General features: G+C 33.0%; 1 protein-coding gene across 4 annotated transcripts in view; it reads right to left on the bottom strand.

Annotated features, from left to right (window-relative positions):
* Positions 1–21,276, bottom strand: part of Ahctf1 (AT-hook containing transcription factor 1) — a 65,343-nt gene that overhangs the window by 32,493 nt on the left and 11,574 nt on the right. For all 4 annotated transcript variants that reach the window (XM_005326556.5, XM_040276700.2, XM_021727176.3 and 1 more), the window contains exons 4-17: positions 20,882–21,062; positions 16,298–16,505; positions 14,902–15,018; positions 13,883–13,967; positions 12,743–12,893; positions 11,786–11,918; positions 11,515–11,696; positions 11,108–11,169; positions 9,972–10,100; positions 6,370–6,460; positions 5,185–5,274; positions 2,682–2,822; positions 1,986–2,090; positions 943–1,036 (exon numbers count right to left, since the gene is read on the bottom strand). In XM_005326556.5, coding sequence (XP_005326613.1) covers positions 943–1,036; positions 1,986–2,090; positions 2,682–2,822; positions 5,185–5,274; positions 6,370–6,460; positions 9,972–10,100; positions 11,108–11,169; positions 11,515–11,696; positions 11,786–11,918; positions 12,743–12,893; positions 13,883–13,967; positions 14,902–15,018; positions 16,298–16,505; positions 20,882–21,062 — 1,769 coding nt within the window. The remainder of the gene's footprint in view (positions 1–942; positions 1,037–1,985; positions 2,091–2,681; positions 2,823–5,184; positions 5,275–6,369; positions 6,461–9,971; positions 10,101–11,107; positions 11,170–11,514; positions 11,697–11,785; positions 11,919–12,742; positions 12,894–13,882; positions 13,968–14,901; positions 15,019–16,297; positions 16,506–20,881; positions 21,063–21,276) is intronic.

Raw genomic sequence — 21,276 nt, 5'->3', positions numbered from 1 at the left:
TATTGTAATTTACATAACAGAATCACAAACTATAGCAAACTTGTCCAAAAACATACTTAGGAAATAAAAGATCTTTAAATTAACAAAATTTAAATACGCCTAATCATTCTCCCAAAGCCATATTCATTACTGGAAATTAGTTATTCTAAAGCATTGGTATGCAAATTTTACCATGCTTAAGAATTACAGTTTGCTCAACTTTTTAACCTCCCTGGTGATTCTGAGCTAATAAAGGTAGAATCAATCACTGCTATAAACGTTGTCTGCAGCTCTAAAATTGTCATTCCAACTTGAGGTAGAAAGGTTATTTAGTTCCAGAGATAGGCCCAATGCTCTAAACTTTACTTTGTTCTACTATTACATTCATATTTCTCTTTAGAAACAACAAGGCTATTCAAGTTTTTTTTTAATATTTATTTTTAGTTTTAGGTGGACACATATCTTTATTTTATTTTTATGTGGTGCTGAGAATCGAACCCAGTGCCTCACGCATGCTAGGCGAGCACACTACAACTTGAGCCACATCCCCAGGCCCTTTTTTTCATTTTTTAAAAATGCTTATAAAACATTCTCATAATGGTAATAGACTTAAGAGTAAAATAAAGATATAGCCAGCAAGTCAAGGCAAATGATACAAATAAATTAGAAATACCACTAACATTCTAACATTTACTTACTGAGAATTCCACACATTTAATCATTGTACAGCATGATGTACTTTGTTCTGAGAAAGTCTGATTTTTCATAGAAGTAATTTCTGTATCTTTTTTTTAAATTATAGATGGATACAATATCTTTATTTTGTTTATTTTTATGCAGTGCTGAGGATCAAACCCAGTGCTTCACATGTGCAAGGCAAGCGCTCTACTGCTGAGCCACATAGCCCAAGATCCCCTAGATGTAATTTCTAAACTGTGTTTTGAAGGTCTGGATATACTATACCTTGATACACGCTCACACTTCTGTCGACGATTGGTGTAGTAGTTCTGAATTACAGGGTAGTTGTAGCATAACCTTGACAACTGCACAGCATCATCTGGATTTTTATTTAAGGTTGGGGGGACAAAAAAAAAAACAGTAATTTTTCTAGAATATGTCCACAATACAAGTGGACAAGTTATACAAATTAGTATTATACTTTAATTTTATTACATTGCTTAAATTTGCAGGTTCCCTAAATTTAAGTAATACAAGAATACTACACATTCTTTTATTTATAGATACACAGGTGGGAAAACAATGTCTCATAAAAGTTTATAACAAGGATGTTGGCTGGTTTAAAACCCTGCAAACTGTTTTACTTCCTAGGTACAAACAAAAATTTAAAAATCTAAAAGAATTTTAAAAACATAAGATTAACAGCAATTATGTGCAGTAGCAGAAGCACTTCTAAATAAAATCTAATTTACTGGAAATGCAAGCAGTTAGAGGTTTGAAAAGTGAATTCTAGGCCAGGTGTGGTGGCCCATGCTTGTAATCCCAGCAGTTTGGGACGCTGAGTCAGATAGGCTGAGGATCATGAGTTCAAAGTTTGGTAGCAGAGATTGAAGGGGGTGGGGGAACTCTCCAACCATTGAGTCACATCCTCAGCCCTTTTTTATATTTATTTAAAGAAAGGGTTTCACTAATACACTTGGGGCCTCCCAAAGTTGCTGAGGCTAGCTTTGAACTCCCAATCCTCATGCCTCAACCTCCCCAGCTGCTGGGATTACAGGCAAGCACCACTGCAACCAGCGCTAGTGGTATTATTGAACTCATTTTCAGAAGCTCAGTTTTCTCAAATTTGCTTTCCTTTTAAAAATGTAAATGTTATTCAATCCAATGAACATGTAGAGAATCTGTGTATCAGTTTCAGGCTAAGGCACTGAAGATACAAAGAAAGAATGCAAGAAAAGAAAAAAAAATTATCTGGAAGTAAGTAAGCCTGAAACAGAGAACAACAAAATTATACACAATGTTTCAATTAATATTAGTAGATATTTTACCTAAGCCTTCTGGTAAAAGCCCAGAATGAGAAAACCAAAGAACCATTTGTACATATTGACAGATGAGCTGGGCAACCATATGCTTATTCTTTAAGTCCACCATTCCTGCAAAAAAAAAATTAACATTGATTTATTCAATTTATCAACCACAAATAAAAAATGAAGATATCTGCTAGTTTTAAAACCTAATTACTTGGTGACAATATATATGCTTTTAACAAACTCAGCTTGTAACTAATTGACTTTGCTCAAAATGGTATCAAGTTAATCTCCAAAATGCTAAAATAATAAAATCATTGACCTAATTTTTATGAAAACTAAGTTTATCATCATTTTATGCAAACTAATAGTTTATCATCAATAGAGGTTGTTCAAATCAGGCCTTGAAACTGGCCTTTTGTTTTAAATGGTAAAACCTGGGGGAAAAAAATTACAGTCACCTCTTTGGATAAAAATCTACATATAATTGCAAAATTGGAAATTCCCCTGAAGTATACTACCTTAACTATCATAAACCTTAACTCCAGATTGTTTTAGTATCGGCTAATGATACAATTAATAACATTTTGTAATTTTACATAAAAACTATGCTAGCATTTGAGAACTAATTTCCTTTAAACAATGGTCCACACAGGAAAACAGGAACTTTATTCCATTTTTAAGTAAATTTTAACAGTATAAAAACAAAGAACATACCTCTCTCAGTGATATCCTGTGCCTCTGTTGCAAAACAGCTTAAGACACTATTGAGGTTGCTAAGATGCAAATGGCACTGCTGGATAGACTGTATAGTTTGTGGATCAATGAAACGACATGAACCGTCAAATAATGGTATACCTTTCAAGGATAAAACAGAAGATTAGTTTCCACACAGTAATTATGAATGAATTAGAATCACAAATACAAATTTCCTCTAATTTCTATCACTCAAAAGAATTATTCTAAATGAGATTTAAAAGATAAGCTAGAAATGGCAAATAGCTTCAAGAAAGCTAGAATATGCTTTCAGTATAAAACCAGAAAGAGCTAGCAACAGTGGCACATGCCTATAACCCCAGCAACTCCAGAGGCTGAGGCAAGAGGATCACAAATTTGATCCTAGCCTCCCTCATCAACTTAGCGAGACACTGTCTAATATAAAATATAAAAAAGGCTGTGAACCTAGCTCAGTGGTTAGAGCACCTAATATGCTGAGAGGAAACAATGTAAAACAAAACAAAAAATCAGCCAGTGAGAATCTAAACTCAAATAACATCTAAAAGGTAGAGTTTATAAATATGAGGATTTACAAAACATGGCCAAATTAATCAAATTAATTTTTAATGTGACTAGATTGGACAATAATTTCTTAACTATGCTTCCAATACACTAAAGCATTTATTATGCCCTGTAGTTTGTTACACTTCACTAATAAGCAAAGTTCAAGTTTTCAATAACAGCTGAATTACCAAGTCCAAACCTTAAAATACAACATTATACTCAAACAAAATTAATAAGTTCTGACAAACATTTTCCTCTTAAAAAATAAATATATTTTTATAGTGATCTGAATTATCAGGCACTCTTCCACACTTCCACTATGTTAACTGGTTACTAAAATATTTAAAATTGAATAAGTTATACTCAATGTACGTGTATAATGTCAAAATACACTCTACTGTCATGTATATATCTAAAAACCAAATTTAAAAATAAATATTTAAAATTTTGTTCATATTTCTAGTTCCATAAATACAGCCTAAGTAAGAATACTATACAATCCATGTGTATTCAATTAATCTATATATAGGCTGAACACATTTATGGAAGGTGGTACTAATGGATTAAACCAAGGGCTTTGCACATAGAAGGCAAGCACTCTACCAATGAATAAATCCCCAACACTTTTAAATTTTATTTTAAGACCGGGTCTCCCTAACTTGCACATTCTGGCCTCAAACTTGCTATTCTCTACAAACATTATATCTCCCAAGTAGCTAGGCATGTGACTCTGGGCTCAGTTCATATCAATTAGTGTTGGTTTAAAAAAAAAAACTACGAAGAATAACTGTATGTCTTCCAAAGTCCATTTGGTCATTCATTGGGAAATATAATAAATGATCAAAACAGGTGACGTACATTCTAGCTTAAAATTTTCTTTCATTGATAGCATTTTCTTTCATTCCAGCTTAAAATTTTTTCATTGATACCAAAATCAAGTATCTCTAAAAACTAGTACTTTTTAAAATTTTTCATTTTTTTAAACTCAATTTTTTTCCCTGTGCTGAGAACTGAACACAAGCACTCTACCACCAAGCCACACTTCCAGTTAAATTACTAGTACTTTTAACATGATTTTTCTATTAACTCAACATGATGGACTTTGAATATTCACTGGCTATCTCAAAATATAGTCAAAGTATACAACAAACTTGAAAAAACCCAAGATTTTCAAAAAGATGATAAGGGTATGTGTTGGTGGGGGACAGGGGTGATGCATTGTGGCCTACCATTTAGCTTCTGCATATCCATGAATATTTTAAATAAAAAGTGAGGAAGTACAAGAATTTCTGAAGTTAACTAGCATATTATTCTCCTTACTCCATCATCAACATAATTCGTAAATTAAACTTAAAAGTAATATAGTTCTAAAACTTGCAATTTTGTGGCACATTAGCATGTTGCCACACTCTATTGCAAAAATTATTTTTCAACAGGGCACTGTGATGTGCACCTGTAGTCCCAGGTTGAAGTGGGAGGACCGTTTGAGCTGAAATGTTTGAGTCCAGCCTAGGCAATCCAACAATTCTGTCTCGAGAACTTTAAAAAAATAATTTAAAAATAGAAAAGACCTTGGAATTAGGGAGGAGAGTACACATGCAAATGTTTACTTCTGAGCTTCTCAAACCCTCACTTGTTCACTAATCCCCAAGATGAAAGTCACCCTACATGTCATTAGTAAGTACAAATTTAAAAAAAAAAAAAAAAAAAATCAATGGATCCCATTATGGCAAATGTTGTTGTTTAGAATTCTCTGCTATCAAGTTTGGTGCATCTTTTAGCCTACTGGAATTGAGTCCTTTACAAACTGCCAACTCAGGATCAACAACTGCATTACCTAATCTGTGAAATCTTTACATTTTTAAGAATTTACAGCTTTACTATGATCAAACATTATTGAACTTAAAACTAATTGTCCTAAATCAAGACTTTTACTTACATAGCCTGTCAAATTCCTCTTTAGTGAAAACCACTTTATTCCATGTCCATTCAAGAACAAAGCGCAAATTAGCAGCAGAATTTGGTTGTTCTTATTTATACACATGAAAGGGAAAAAAAAAAAGAATTACAAACAGAAAACTAGTAACAGCAGAGAAATATGGCAAGTAATACCCTAACCAAGTTCAAAAAGTAAACACTGACATTAGTGTAGATAATTTATCCTGCTTAGTGCATCAATAGGGAACAAACTATTTTATTTATTAATGTTCCAAAAATGTAAAGCCTGAATCTAATGAGGAAAGATTAATAAACACCAACTGAAAGGCATTCTATAAAATAGGTCTATATATTTTTGTTAAAGACAAATTTCTTTTTTAAAAAATATTTTTAATTGGAGATGGACATAATACCTGTATTTCTTTATTTTTATGTGGTACTAAAGGTTGAACCCAGTGCTTCATATGTGGTAGGCAAGTGCTCTACCACTGAGCTATAACCCCAGCCCTCAAATTTCTATGTTAGATGAAGATATAGAAACTGTTGTCAGATTAAGGGAAATTAAAGACATGAAAAATTGGGTATGTAGCTCACTGGTAGAGCACTTGCCTAGCTGGCGCAAGACCATAAATTCAATCTCCAGCACCACGAAGAAACAAAAAGACGGCTCAATGTCAATGTTCTTGATGTTTTATAATCACAACGTGCATTTCTATGTGTCTTTGTTTTTAGAAGGAAATTTTTACTAAAATATGAATTAATAAGCATGATTCCAACCCTTATTTCAAATGGTTCAAAACAAAAGATAATGTGTGTGTGTAGAAAGTGATAGTTAGCCAGATGAATTATAAGTTAAAAAAAAGTGCATCCCAAAAGATGACAGGTTGAATGATTCCACTTAAACTGTTTCAATGACAATATTTTACAAATAGAAAATAGATTAGTGGTTGCCACAGGTTAGGGACGGGCAAATAGGAGGGATGGAAGCATAAAGCATCTGGTTGTGATACTGTACTAGAGGTTTGCCAGACTGCATCAACGGGGGGAGAAAAATGGAAAAAGGTACTCAAATTATGCCTTACAGCTGCATAATAATCAACAAATATCTCACAACTTAAAAAGAAAAAGTAAACTGATAGTTGATTTTAAATTACAAATGTTTTAATGGTTAAAAATCAAATATTACCTTCAGTTATCCAACTTCTGATACAACCAGTCAAAAGTCCCAGGGAACTTGTTTGAATTGCTGCTGACAATATACCTTCTAACTGTTCTTCCTAAATCATGAAAGAAAAGAAGGGAGGGGAAAATGAAAATATGAGGAACACTGAAAAATTGTTATGATCCACTAGGATAGCTATAATCACACAGCCAGAAAATGACAAGCACTGGTAAAGAGGTGGAAAAATTGGAATCCTCATCCACTGCTAGTGAAAATGAAAAATGCCAACAGTCTGGCAGTTCTTCAATATGTTAAACAATCCATGATTTCCATATAAAAACTTCAGGTGAAAGTTCACAACAGCATTATCCCATAAGAGCCGAAAGTAGGAAAAAACCCAAATGCCCATCAATTGAGGATTAAACAATATGTACAATACTGTAATGGTCATAAAATAAAGTACTAATATTAACTGTAACACTGATGAACCTTCTTTCATTTATCGAAATGAAAGACTACAAATCTTTTTACATGAAATATCTAGAATAGTAAATCCATAAAGATAGGAAAGTAGATGAGAGGTTCCCCAGGGTCAAGTGGAAAAGAGATGAAAAGGAAAGAAGTGACTATTAATGGGTAATGTGGATTTTTTTTTAAAGAGATAATAAAAATTTTCTAAAATCAAATGTGGTGATGGCTGTATAACTCTAAAGGCTGAATTATGCACTTTAAATAACTAAACTGCTTAGTATATATATCTCAATAAAGCTGTTATTAAAAATGCAGGGTTCTAAGCCTCATTATGGTTTCAAAGCCAGTCTCAGCAACAGCGAGGCACTAAACAACTTAGCAAGACCCTGTCTCAAAATAAAAAATAAAAATGGTTTTGGGATACAGCTCAGGCTTAAGAGGCCCTGGGTTCAATCCTCGATACAAAAAATAGAAATTTCACAGAAAACCATAAATTTTTTTTAAATTTATTTTTAAAAAATATTTTTAGTTAGATGGACATAATACTTTTTGTTTATTTAGTTTTGTGTAGTGCTAGGGTCTCCCTCACACATGCTAGGCAAGAGCTCTACCACTTAGCCAACAACCCCAGCCCCAAAACATTTTTATTTTTTAATGGCTGAATAACATGTAATTTTTTCCTCGTTTTTCTTTAAAGAATAAATTGCTTTAAATTTAATAATGTACAATTACAAAACAAAAGGTTCAGTATTAAGTTCTCTAAAGTAAAAAACTCACATGGAGCTCTTAGAGCGCTCAAGTCCTTAATGGTAACAAATGGTTTCCAACAACAGTTCCCAGTCTGGAGCATTTTATAGAGAAAGTTATAGCCATTTTTTAATACTTTCGAGACAAGGTCTCACAAAGTTGCCTAGGTCACTAAGTTGCCTAGGCTGATCTCAAACTTGTGATGCTCCTGTTTCAGCCTCTTGAGTATCTGGGATTACAGTGGCATGTGCCAAGCTGCAGTCAGTTTTGATTCTTGCCCAAAGAATTCTATGAACAGGACCACTAGTGCAACAATCTCCTAAAGCTTTCTGGTGAAATAATTAGAACTACATGAAGCCATTTTAAGAAATTCTTACTTGTGAATAAAAGAATATGATAAGACTCATTATTTCTTCTTTCCATATCATTTTAACCAGACCTGATCTTAAGGAATTAATAAACAAGGACAAACAGAAGTCATCATGGGATAAGAAAGCTCAACAAAATTTCTGAAAAGCAATAATGAAGGTAACTGACCTGGTATTATGCAGTAAACTCTGAACTAAAGCCCCAGAGAGGAGGCTGTTAGAATCATATTAGGGCTAAGTACTTGAAGAAACCAAGTACAGAGGAAAACAGAGGGAAATGGTGGTCACAAATGGACTGAAAACAGAATATAGATAGTCTATCTAACCATTCTATTATTCTGAAGTCTGATGGATCCTTTTACACATGAACAACCAACCTAAGTATATCAAACATTTGAAGCTATTCACCAACATCAAGACTCAAATAACAAAAATAATTTTAAAAGTTCTGAAAAAGTAAATAATATAGGGAATTTAATAAAATCACATAAATAAAATCACAGCGGCTTCGGAGGCCAAGAAAGGAGGATAGCAAGTTCAAAGCCAGCCTCAGCAACTTAGTGAGGTTATAATGCTGTCTCAACATCAAAAAAAAAAAAGAAAGGGGGACTGGGGATGTGGGTCAGTGGTTAAGCACCCCAGAGTTCAATCCCAGGTACCAAGAAAATAATTGAACATAGAAGAAATTTCATCCATAAAACAAGTACAGAATCCTATGGAAAGGGGATGACCCAAAAGAAGCTCACAGAAATTTTTAATGGAAGGCTAATTTTTAAAAAAAAATCAGTGAAAGGAAGACAATATAAAGAATTCTCCCAGAAGGTAGAACCAGAGGCAAGAGACACACAGAAAGTAAAAGTTTTCATTAGAAAATCAACTTGGAAAAGCCAACTAAGAGAATTCCATAATTTTTTTTTTTAAAATCAAAATGGAAACAAAAACAATAATGTCATGTGTGACAGACTGGGCAAGTTAAAAAAAAAAAAAAAAGGCCACTTGGGACCTTTGGGATAAACAAAACAAACAAAATAAAGCCAATGGAGACCACTACATGAATATATAGTACTGCTTAAATTAGTACAAGCTGGGTGCAGTGGCACATGCCTATAATCCCAGCAGCTCGAGAGGCTGAGACAGGAGGATAGTGAGTTCAAAGCAAAAGCAAGGTGCTAAGCAACTCAGTGAGACCCTATCCCTAAATAAAATACAAAATAAGGCTTGGGGTGTGACTCAATGGTTGAATGCCCATGAGTTCAATCCTTGGTATGTCCCCACCCAAAAAATTAGTACAATAACCTAAAAGTAGAGAGAAGAGAGAAATCTGAAGTTAATGATTTGAATGTTTCTCTTTATTTCCATAAATATATTCAGTATTAAATTTCAACTGTGAACATTAAACCAATCATAAACAATATTTACATTTCATCTGATATTTAAAAGGCTCATTTTCTAGCAATTCATTAGGTTACATATCTGAAATTATTTAAATATTGAAACACTATTTGGTGAAAGTTATTTTTTAAAATACTTTTTAGTTGTAGATGGACACAATATCTTTATTTATTTTTTATATGTGATGCTAAAGATCAAAAACCCAGGACCCCACTAGTACTAGGCAAGTGTTCTACTGCTGAGCCACACATAACCCCAGCCACAAGAAAGAGTTATTAAAATATTTTTTTCTTTCTCCAAGGAAAAATGAGTGGAGAATTTATTTTTTTCTAATCATTTTACAAGAAAACAATGAGTTAAGACAAATGAATTATTACCATCACTGGGTAAAGTTGCTTTTGTTAAGATGCCTCCTGACTAGCGAAGTACACAGCTAAACGAACCTGGAGCTAAATTTTGTCCTATTTGGTCTTGGGAGTAGAACTTTCCAAAGAAAAAATCCAAGACCACAGTTACTGATTGTACATAGCAGCCACCATACTACTTTTATCTGCTTTTAAAAATTTTATCTAATAGAACTGTATTGTAATAGAAAGCTAATAAACATGTAATCATAGAAAGAAATAATATAGTTAAAAATCATCTCACTTGACTTAGATTGGAGGGCTGAGTATCAATAAGTCTTGGTGACAGAAGGCCAGCTATAAGACACCGATTATAACCATCAGGAATGACTTCATTAAGGGACTGTCCTGATTTCTTTAAAAAAGTCAAAGTCTGTAATAGATATTAAGACATCAATCAACATGCAAATCAATATGCAATGCAATCATTAAATTTAAGAATTAATACAATTACTCTATTTAATAAACCCAAGTAAAGCTAAAAAATACCTAATGGAAATTATAAAAAAACATAGATTGCAGAAAAAAGGAAATGGAATCTTTAACTCAACAATGCCTATTTGTTGCATTGTGCATAGTAGGCAAGCCCTCTACTAACTGACCTATATCCTCAGCCCAGCTCACATATTTTTTTTTAAACATTTATTTTTTTAGTTATAGGTGAACAGAATATCTTTATTTTATTTTTATGTGGTGCTGAGGATCAAACCCAGTGCCTCCTGCATGGCAGGGAGTGCTCTACCTCTGAGCCACAATCCCAGCCCCCTAGCTTACATATATTTTCTTGAAAGGTAACCCTCTTAATCTTCTCTAAAGCTAACAGATTTGGTAACAGATCTCAACAAACTTGATACACATACAAAAGCTTATTCCTCTGTGTCTTCAAATGAATGAGATCTAATATGAAGTATAAATATTGCATTTATTCACATATGGATGATTATTAATTAAAATATCTGTTACATCATGTTTCTTTGGAAAAGTATTTTTCTAAACATTATTTATATAAATATGCTGTCTTCATTTGTTTTCCCATGTCAGCACTGTGTCACTGTGCTACTTTTTTTACTCATTTAGCTCCTTTCTCAAAAGAACCAATAGGAATGATTTTTTTAAAGGATATGACAAGACACTCTTCTATTCATTCTTTTCATACACAGAAAGCTACTAAAAGCATCCCAATGCCTTCCTCTAGAAGGTTGTCATTAGTAATTCAGGGTATTTGAATGCTAACCTCAGAAACCTATTAGAAACTACCATTTCAAATGAAGTAATAATTTATATAGTTAAACAATAAAGTTTAAAACCATGAATTCCCTGTATTCTAAGATATGATCTCAAGCTAATTAAGAAAGTCTATGTTGCTAAGTTTCTACTTACCTCCTTCTGAAAGCCAGTACAAGTTATGTGAACAACTCCTGAGTTTAATAAACAAGTGGCATCTTAAAAAAAAAAGATTAAAAAAAAAAACATACTTAACAATTAAATCATCATATAGAATTAATTTTTTAAGTAAACTTCTCCAGGAGTTTCCATCCTGAGAATAACAATAACAAACTTTATCACTATAATATAATTCATCTTTTCTAGCAAATTAAAATAGTAATAATTTTGTTATAAACATGTATTAAATTTCTTATGTACTTTGATGGAATTAATCCCCCTAAATCACCCATGTTAAAAATGAGATATGAATAGAGGATAGTCTGTGTATAAAATATACTTACATACATCTGCATACTTTTCCATGTTACTTATCTCAAAGGTAAAATTAAGAAAATACATACCAAAATTAAAAGTACTTGGGTTAAAATACTGCTCAGGAGGTGGGTATGAAGGAGGAATTCCTCGAGTTAAACTTCTCTCATGTACTAATATATCCAAAATGTTGTGTGGAAAAGTTCTATTTACAACAGAATCCAATGACCACAATGCAAAATAAGAGCAATTATGTAGATATTCTCCAGATCTAAAAGAAAATTTTAAAACTATTAAATTATTGAAAAGCTATACACACAAATTCCCAAGAGAAAAAAGGAAAAGAGAAAATAATCTTACCTTAATGAATCTGGCATTTGCGCATGATACCAACGATTTATGTCAAAAAGTCCCAAATATATAGATGGCCTTTCCTGTCCATATATATTCACTTGCCAGGTAAAGACTGAAACACTAGTGTCAGGAGATAGAGCTGAAAGGAAAAAGAGATATTCTATCTCTAAAAATAATCTCAAAGTAAAATCACCTCATTAAAATTATGGCAAGATTTTCCATAAATTAAGGTTTAATTTACATTCCATTAGATTTGTGAAAACGTATTTCTATCATCTATGTGTAAATAGAGATCTGTTCATTTATATCTTGACTGTTTCTCTTTTTCAGGGAATTAAAAAAGTTCTCACATTAAAGTTCCATCCCAACTTCTTTTCAGTTAACCTTTTAGCAACTTTAAGATACTGGAAGTACAAAGGAGAAAATTATTTCAATGACCATTCTCCCATAGCTAGTACTAGAGAAGTTAATTTGCTACCTAAAATTGGTGCTCTTTGGGCATCAAAGATTCACTCTTTAGAGGAATGTTGGCTGAGAGCAACTGATGTAGCTAAATAATAAAGGGAAAAAAGACAAGTACCTAGACAGTGGCTATGCAATGACAACAGAGAAAGGGGCATCAAAAGGAGGAAAGTAAAGATCTGAGACAATAAAAAGAGAAAGTACCTGGTAAATTCTGTTTGGAGCATATATAATTGAATAGGAAAGTCAGATCACAAAAACAGATACGAGAATTAGGATAGAGAACATCTCTGGGGTGAACAAGCTCACTATGAGAAAGTCTCACTAAACACCACATACAACAAGATCCCTAAGCATTCCCAGAACTGGGTATGTGTATAATCTTATTTAATCTTTACAACTATACTTAATGTGTAGAAACTAATACATATTGTAAATCTTATGTCAAGATTAGTCTTAAATTGAGACTTCACATGCTATAATTAGAGTATTTTTACTAACCTTCGCTCATGCTTTCTTCCCTGTCTCCATGAGATCGAAATTTCTCTATACTTTGGCACCCCAACAATTTGGTATTACTAGTATGTCCTCTCAAAGGAAATATTCCACCTGCCAGGTCCAGTGTATATCGTTCTTCACAGTACTCTAACCCCTGTAACATAAAAGATACACAAATTTTAATAAGATTCTAAAGCAAGAGTCTTTGTAAAATTAAACATCCAAAATTTAAAGATTTTTCACACAATACAACAAAAACCCGAAACCTAGGACCTTAGAGAGTAAGTCACTGAAAAAGACTTTATAATTTTATATACTACAAAACACAAATTAAAAACTAGATTTAAAGACTCAAAAATGATAATTAACAAATCTTTTAAAGTGGTACCAATATAGGAAACTCCATGTTCTATCAGTCGGAATATAACTATCAGAAGTATTCATGCCCTCTGACCACACCACACAGGGATTAATCTCCAGCACCACACACACACAAATAATATTCACATACATCCAGGCCAGCAAATCCATTTGTTTTCTCACTAAAATTCTTGCACTAGAATAACTCTTTTAAATTTTTTTTTGCTCATTAATTCTTTTAATAATCTGGTAAAAGGCCTGAGATTTTCCATAGAAAAATATGTATAACATTAAAATGCCACATATAATTCAGGTAGTAGTATATCAACTCCCTAAAAGCCATCTACAAACCCCTTGAGAAAGTTAGGAAAGCCTGTTCTAAAGGGTGGGCAAAATACATATATAAGCAGCACCCCAAAATTTTCTCAGGAAAATTCAGCCAGAAAAACAGGTAGTAATCTGAGACTCAATTATAAATGTCACTCACAATTTAGTGCTTGATGTTAGAGTAACAAAGACAAAATTATTTTTCCTGAGTACTAATTAGGCCTCAAATTTAAGTCTAGCCCAGTTCCCTCATTTTTAGAGAAAAATAATAAAGTACTACCTTCATAAAAAAGGATTATAATTTAGAGATCTCAAGGTCATTAATAATACTTTCTCACTATATTATAAATACAGTAACTTGAATACAAGAATAATTTTCAATGTCTTAAAACAAAGGCGTTTAAATTGGGGAAATAAAGAAAAAAATGGTAATGTTCTAATTTACATTATATTTACCTCATATAAGGTTTGTCCTGAGGCCAAACATTTTCTGTCACCAAAAGCCAGCTGAAGCAGATGCAAACTCAAAACATCCCCTTCACTAAAAGAACAAAAATTAATTCAGGAGGTAAACTAAAGATCCCTGGTACCAAACAAATATTTTGTTAAAATACTACCATCTCCATGTCTTTTTTTTTTTTTTTTTGTCTACAACAGTGAGTCCATGGGACAAAACTGTCACTGTAAACAGTAATCTATTTTTACTTTATATTGATTCCACTTATTAGGCTGATGTTGTCTGTACACTTTAGGGAATATGTATATTGCAGCTACTATATTCATTCCCAAGTGTTCGTCCCTAATAGCTATGTTTTAGTTAAAGACATATGACTCCTATCACCTCTAAATACTGGAGATTGATATTTAACACAAAAACCCAAACACTGACCATAGTTCAAGTATCTGGGAAGAGAAATTATTAAAAACAGGAAGTTAATCAAGATCATAGCAGTTACACTCCAAAATTGTTTTATTATCAAAGAAAGAACTAACCCCCCCCCAATAAAGAAACAACAATATTTGTACTGTTCTAGTACTGGAAATAAATAAGCTTAACCTATTAGAAATTAAACTGAAAGACTTCTACTAGCTAACCATGGAACAAAATTAGAGCTTGCAAGAGAGAGGAAAAGATTAACAAAATTAATCGTAGGCATATACCCTAAAAGGCAAGAAGAAGGATAAGAGAACAGAGGGTAAATAAAAAACCAGAGCGTTATCAAAATAGTATGGGGAAAAGGAAGGCCAGAAAAACCATCCAAGTTAATTACCTACTTAACTTGGCTTACTATTTGGAATAACATTTGATCAATTAAACACAATTTCTTTTTACTGCTATTCACAATTATTCCAACAATTAACATTTAAAATAATTTCAATTACCATTTCACTAATGGAAAGAATTGTTTTCACTAAAGAGAATATCTGTTTTATTCTTGACAAATATTTTTTAAAACCATAATCATCACACTAACCTATCTTGCGTAGACTGAACAGCCCACAAGTAACAGCAATTACGAGGATCATTCTCAGGTTCTTGAAAAGTAATAGCATACACAGGAATTCTTCCACCTTCTAACTGTGTATAATACCTAAAACAGACAAAAGGTTAGTACATTGCTGATTTAAGTTGTAGTTTTTAGAAAAGTAAGGTTCCTCATGTAAAAACTTGGGCTAAAACAATCACTGTTTATGAAATCTCCAAAATTAGTAACTTGGGAGGCATGACCATGTTGCCTTTAAAAATACACATGGCACAAGACCTCAACATTATGGCCACCCAATCAAGGTCACAAATAACATATCTGTAATAATAGCAATTTGGGAGGCTGAGGCAGGAGAATCTCAAGTTCTACACTAGCTTAGGCAACTTAATAAGACCCTATCTCAAAACAAAAAATTAAGGCTAGGAATGTAGCTCAGTGGTTGAGCGCCCTAGGTTCAATTCCTAGTATTACCCCCATCCCACCCCCAAACAAGCTTAATAAGCCAAAATGATCTGTCAAAGTCAGGTTTTCCAGGTAAGGTTTTGGAAGCAATTTCAAAATAAAACAAATCCCAAGTTGCTGTGATTATAGACTTGTGCCATGACACCCAGCTTAACAAAGATTTTTAAAAATCTATAATGCTAATCTGCAACCTCCCTTAATAGCAATTTTGCAGGGCTCCATGGCATAGGCCTGAAATCCCAGCAACTCAGGAGACTGAGGAAGGAGGATCATGAGTTCAAAGCCAGCCTCTTTAACAGCGAGGTATTAAGCATCTCAGATCCTGAATCTAAATAAAATGCTAAATAGGGCTGGGGATATGGCTCAGTAGTTAAGTGCACCCGAGTTCAATCCCTGGTACCAAAAGAAATATATATTATATATATAAATATATCACACACACAAGCAATTTTAATTCCACAGATATAAAAGTTTAAAATAAATTATATTCTGGGGATATTTTTGATGCCATATAAAATTTTAAGTGACAGATTTTATAATTTTGATTTGGGGTGGGGAGGACACAACTGGGAATTCAACCAGGGCCTCACACAAGCTAGGCAAGTGCTCAACTAAGTGTGCTATATAACCTGAGTCCTTGGAAATGCACTTCTGAAAAATTCATAATACAGAAATACATGGTTTATCCATATAGCCAAACTTTACTAGCAAACAAAACACCAGTCACCGTACTACTTTTTAAATACTGCAAAAAACAACCTCAAGTCAAGTGTTAAAACCATTCTCTATAATTTAAGGCAATGGAAATTTATTCATTATTACTCATTCACGTCTCTCACGCTTGTCTTCAAATAATAATTGAGTACAAAACATACTCAAAAAGAAACTACCAATAGTCATAAGGAAAAAAAGTTATACTTACTCTCTTTTCATACTCTTCATATTCCAAAGTGCAAGATAGCCGTCAGAAAAACCTACAGCAAGATGATTTGTCCTGTTAATATAACTCAGAGTAGAAACAGCTGTTCCTGAGGGGCTTACTAACTGGAAACAGAGATGACGTCCTTCTCTCATCACACTCTCTCTGATATGTGGTACTTCAGTTGGGACACCAGTTATAACTTCAAGGTCTAAAACCAAAAATAAAAACAATTAAGATTAAGCCAGGTACAGTGGTATCTCTTATCTGTAATCCTGGTGACCCAGGAAGGTGAGGCAGGAGGATCACAAGCTAGAGGCCAACCTGGGTTAAGTTCCCCTGAGCACAATCACCCATACCAAAAAAATAGAAAAGAAGAAAAAGAAACTGAAAAGCACAAAAGCAAATGAGTCATCCAGCATTAACTGAATTAAATGGAGTCAATTAAAATAAAAAAGATGACAAATCATGCTGAATTAGAAAATAACTACCTTTATTTAAATGCTGTAATTTTAAAATACATTTAGTTGTGTAATTTAAAAAATTTAATACATCTAAACTACTTTCAATTTCCTTGCCAATCATAAATAAAGCTGATTCTTGATTTAAATTTTAGAACTACACCTTCAATACTTTTCCTTGAAGGATTCCTATGTAGGATGAGCCCAGTTCATCTGCTGTCAGAAATCTAAAGAAGCTACTTAAGACTGAAAAACCTACAGTAGATGATTTGTCCTGTTAATATAACTGTTCCTGAGGGTAATATAAACCCTAGCATAAATCCAGATAACATAAAGGGGCTCTCATGAGCCAAGATAGTACATCCAAGCAATGAAAACAAATGAAACACTAAGTACCTTATATCTCATGAGCTCATGATACTCCCCCCAAAAAAAAGAAAAAGAAAAGGGGGGGGCGAAATGAAGAGGAAATCTACCCTGTCCACCTATAAAAGATCTTAATGAACTATCAGAAGTAACTGGAGACCAACTTCTTATTCTAAAAATTAGTATTTAATCAGTAAATATTTATCCTGCCTTTTCTGTACTTTCAGGGTAGCTTAAAGGCACTAGTTAATGAGAAAATTCCTCTTCAGATTATAGCAAAATTAAAGAATCATCAATTTGCAAAACATAGACATAATATTGCAGCTGCTAATCAAATGACAATTTCAATTAAAGAAACTATTTAAACTAGGGTTTTTTAACCCTGGCACTATAAAGATTTAGGGCCAGATAATTTTTTGCTGTAGAAGGCCATCCTGTACCTATAGGATATAAAGTAGCATCTGTGGTCTCTTAACTATAGTAGCTAGAAGCACCATCACATTCTAGTAGTAACAACCAAAAAAGGTTTCCTGACAAACATCTCCTAGAAAACAAAATTCACCCCTGGTTGAAAACTACTGATTTAAAGATTAAAAGGAAGGATCATATTGTCAATTTTTGTCCACCGTGACGAGGATACACCTAGGCATCATATACTTCCCAATATAATGCAATATGAAGCACTCAGCACCTCCAAAGTATCCTGACCAGAATCTTAAATGTTGATCTTCAATAAAAGCAAATTTACATTTGCAAAAAATACAAAATATACGGCTGAGGTTGTATCTCAACAGTAGAGTATTGCCTAACATGTGCAAGGCGCTGAGTTTGATTCTCAGCAAAAGTATTGTGTCCAACTACAACTAAATATATACATATATATTTTGAAAAATACAAAATATAAATAATGCAACATGAAACCACATAATTCCAAAATGAGGGGGCATTCCACAAATAATTAACTTCCTCATTAAGTCAATGATATTAAAAAGTAAACAAAAACAGCATATAAAGAGGATTTCTGGAGGCGGGGGATGTGGCTCAAGCAATCGCGCGCTCTTCTGGCATGCGTGTGGCCCCGGTTTGATCCTCAGCACCACATATAATGTTGTTTCTGCCGAAAACTAAAAAATAAATATTAAAATTATCAAAAAAAAATTAAGCTTAGTTAAATGTAAAACTGAGGAGAGTATTAAAAAAAAGGATTTCTGTGCATTCAAAGAAACTTGTTCAATGTAATTAATGTATGAATTTTGTTAAATCCAGGTTCAAACAACCCAAATATAAAAAGATGCTTTAGATAATCACAGTAAAATGATTATAGATTGAAAATAGTATATATCTAAGAATTTTATGTGTGGCGGTGGAGCTGGGGATCAAATCAGGGTCTTTGTACATGCTAGAATAGCGCTCTCTACTGAGCTACATCTCCAGGGCCCCTAAAGAATTACTGTTATTAGAAATGGTAGTAGCAATTTAGTTGTATGTCAAAGTTTTTTGCTATAAAATTAACACAGAGGGGCTGGGGTTGTGGCTCAGCGGTAGAGCGCTCGTCTCGCACGCACGGGACCCTGGGTTCGATCCTTAGCACCACGTAAAAAATAAATGAGTGAAATAAAGGTATTGTGAATAAATATTTTTTTAAAAAATAATAGAGGGAAAAGGAAATGAAAGAAAATAAACACAGTAAAATTTGAAAATTAGTTGAGCTGGGCATGGTGTGCATGCCTGTAATCCCAGAGACTAGGGAGGCTCAGGCAGGAAGATTGCAAGTTTGAGGTCAAGCATAGCAACTTAGCAAGACATTAAACAATTCAAGTGACACCCTGTCTCAAAATAATAAAAAGGCTCAGTTGCAAAGTATCCTGGGTTCAATTCCAGTATCCCCCCAACAAAAAAATTAGTTGAATTTGGATGATCCACACATGGGAATTCTTTTATTCAATCTACTTGAAGATGTCTATAATGCTTAATGAAAAACAAACAAACAAAAATTCTGGCCAATCTATTGATATAACTGTTTGCAGGAGCAGATTTCATTCTTGTTGTTACAAAGGAGGAAAAAGAGCCAAAGCACATTGTACTTAAACAGTTTCCTTTTCAATCTCTTCTGCTTCTCCTATTGCTTTTTAAAGCATACCAATCAAATTTTGTTAAAATAAATAGTTCATACAATATAGTATTATACTTATTCAAAAGAATACGGCAGACCCTAAATGTATTAATATGGAAAATGTATAAGAAATATTGAGTTGGGCAATATTGTAGTATATATTGGGAACTCCATTTTCTACGTTAGTATATTTCAGTGACATCTAAGTCTAAATGGCTATGTTAAAAAAATAATAATAATCGCTTCCTAATTCTCATTAAGAAAAGTTTTGGTCAGAATCCAGATAATTTCATTATAAAATTACCAGGTATACCTGAAAACTGACTTCTAAAATTAAAGATGTCCTAATGCTTTGAGCCTATAATGATAACATCTACAAAACACATCAACCTTAATTATTTGATTAATTTCCTATAAAGACTAGTCAAACCATTTCTAATATTCTAAAAATTTGGTTTTAGTTACTATTTGTTTTTGCTTATCAATTCCTTTCGTTAAAATTTCATTCAGGGGCTAGGTTTGTGGCTTAGTGGTAGAGCACTTGACTCACATGTATGGGGCACTGGGTTCAATCCTCAGCACCATATAAATAAAATTTAAATAAAGGTATTGTGTTCATGTACAGCTAAAAAAAAAAATTAAACTTTACCACAGTTCTAAAATAGAAATAGATACAAAAAAACTTTAAAAATCAAAGATTCTCAGGCTGGGGGTTTAGCTCAGTGGTAGAGCTTAGCAGATTTTTAAAAATAAAAATAAAGGACCTCAAAGTCAGATCAAATAGTTCTCAGGAAAGCTTACAGAATACACATTGTTTACTTTTAGGTCAGTTCTTGCTCATTACCAATATCAATCAAGTAAGAATCTCATACTTTAAAAAAACCAAAGGTACTTAAAAAAAGAGTAGATTTATAAATATAAGCATTTAAAGAAGAAAAATGGTCCCTCCTCCCTTTCACTGAATTTGAATAGCATTAGTTCTATTTTAAAATATTATTTTGTGAGAAAACTTTAAATTAATCTATTATTTCCTATAAAATTTTTTATTTATATCTTGGCCTTCCCAAAGAAACATAAAAAATATGCCAAAAACATACTGTCAGATCCCACCTGGCTAGATAACTATAAAGATAAAGATTTTATATCTTTATTAGCCCTTCTTCTGGCATTTAACAGATCTTACTCAAGTACATATATGAAAACAAATTAGTGCCCACCTTTTTCAAGGTCTACTTTTATGATATGAAAACAGAATAGGGCAACTCATACGAGAAGTTCTACAGTGCCTAGATGCACACAATAAAAATAAGACATATAATTTCTTTCCTTCCTCCTCCTGCCTTCCCTCCCCTTCCTTCATTCCTTTGGTACTGAGGATTAAACCCAAGGATACTCTACCACTGAGCTGTATCCCCAATTCATATTTTTTATTTTGAGACAGGGTCTCACTAAATTGCCAAGGCTGCCTTTGAACTTGTCATCTTCCTTCCTCAACCTTCTGAGTTACTGGGATTACAGTTGGGCCCTATTAAGTCAGGCTTATTTAAGCACTTTCTATATAAAAAATATGGGGGCATTTTAAATAACCAATCTATTGCATCAGAACATTCAGGTACTCCTAGTTTCAAGTAAAGAATGATTAATTACCTGATGCCTCTACTTCACTTTGACTACCCGACATGTCATCCAAACAAAGATCAATAAGAAGAATGTGTCCAACATCAGTTACCACTGCTGCCACACCAAAAAGCCATCGCAAACTTGGATGTAAATGTTGAGTGCTTGCACTGGCTCCACCATGATTAATTATAGGTTCAATAGCTGTTACCTAGAAAGCAGAATATATGATTGGCTTTTCTTCTACAAAGTTAAGAAAACACAACCAACAGCACAACAAACAAAATTTGAAGTTAAAGCTGATTATTGATTCACTACAGATTTAATCATTATCAAATAGAAAATCATAAATTTGCCAGTGATACTTGTGAATCTAAGTAATAACAAAAATCTTCAGATATATTAAGAATTGCACTATGTTTGAA

This window comes from Ictidomys tridecemlineatus, chromosome 10 (genome assembly GCF_052094955.1).
Source record: "Ictidomys tridecemlineatus isolate mIctTri1 chromosome 10, mIctTri1.hap1, whole genome shotgun sequence".
NCBI classification, from domain to species: Eukaryota; Metazoa; Chordata; class Mammalia; order Rodentia; family Sciuridae; genus Ictidomys; species Ictidomys tridecemlineatus.
This window is presented reverse-complemented; position numbering and strand designations above follow the sequence as displayed.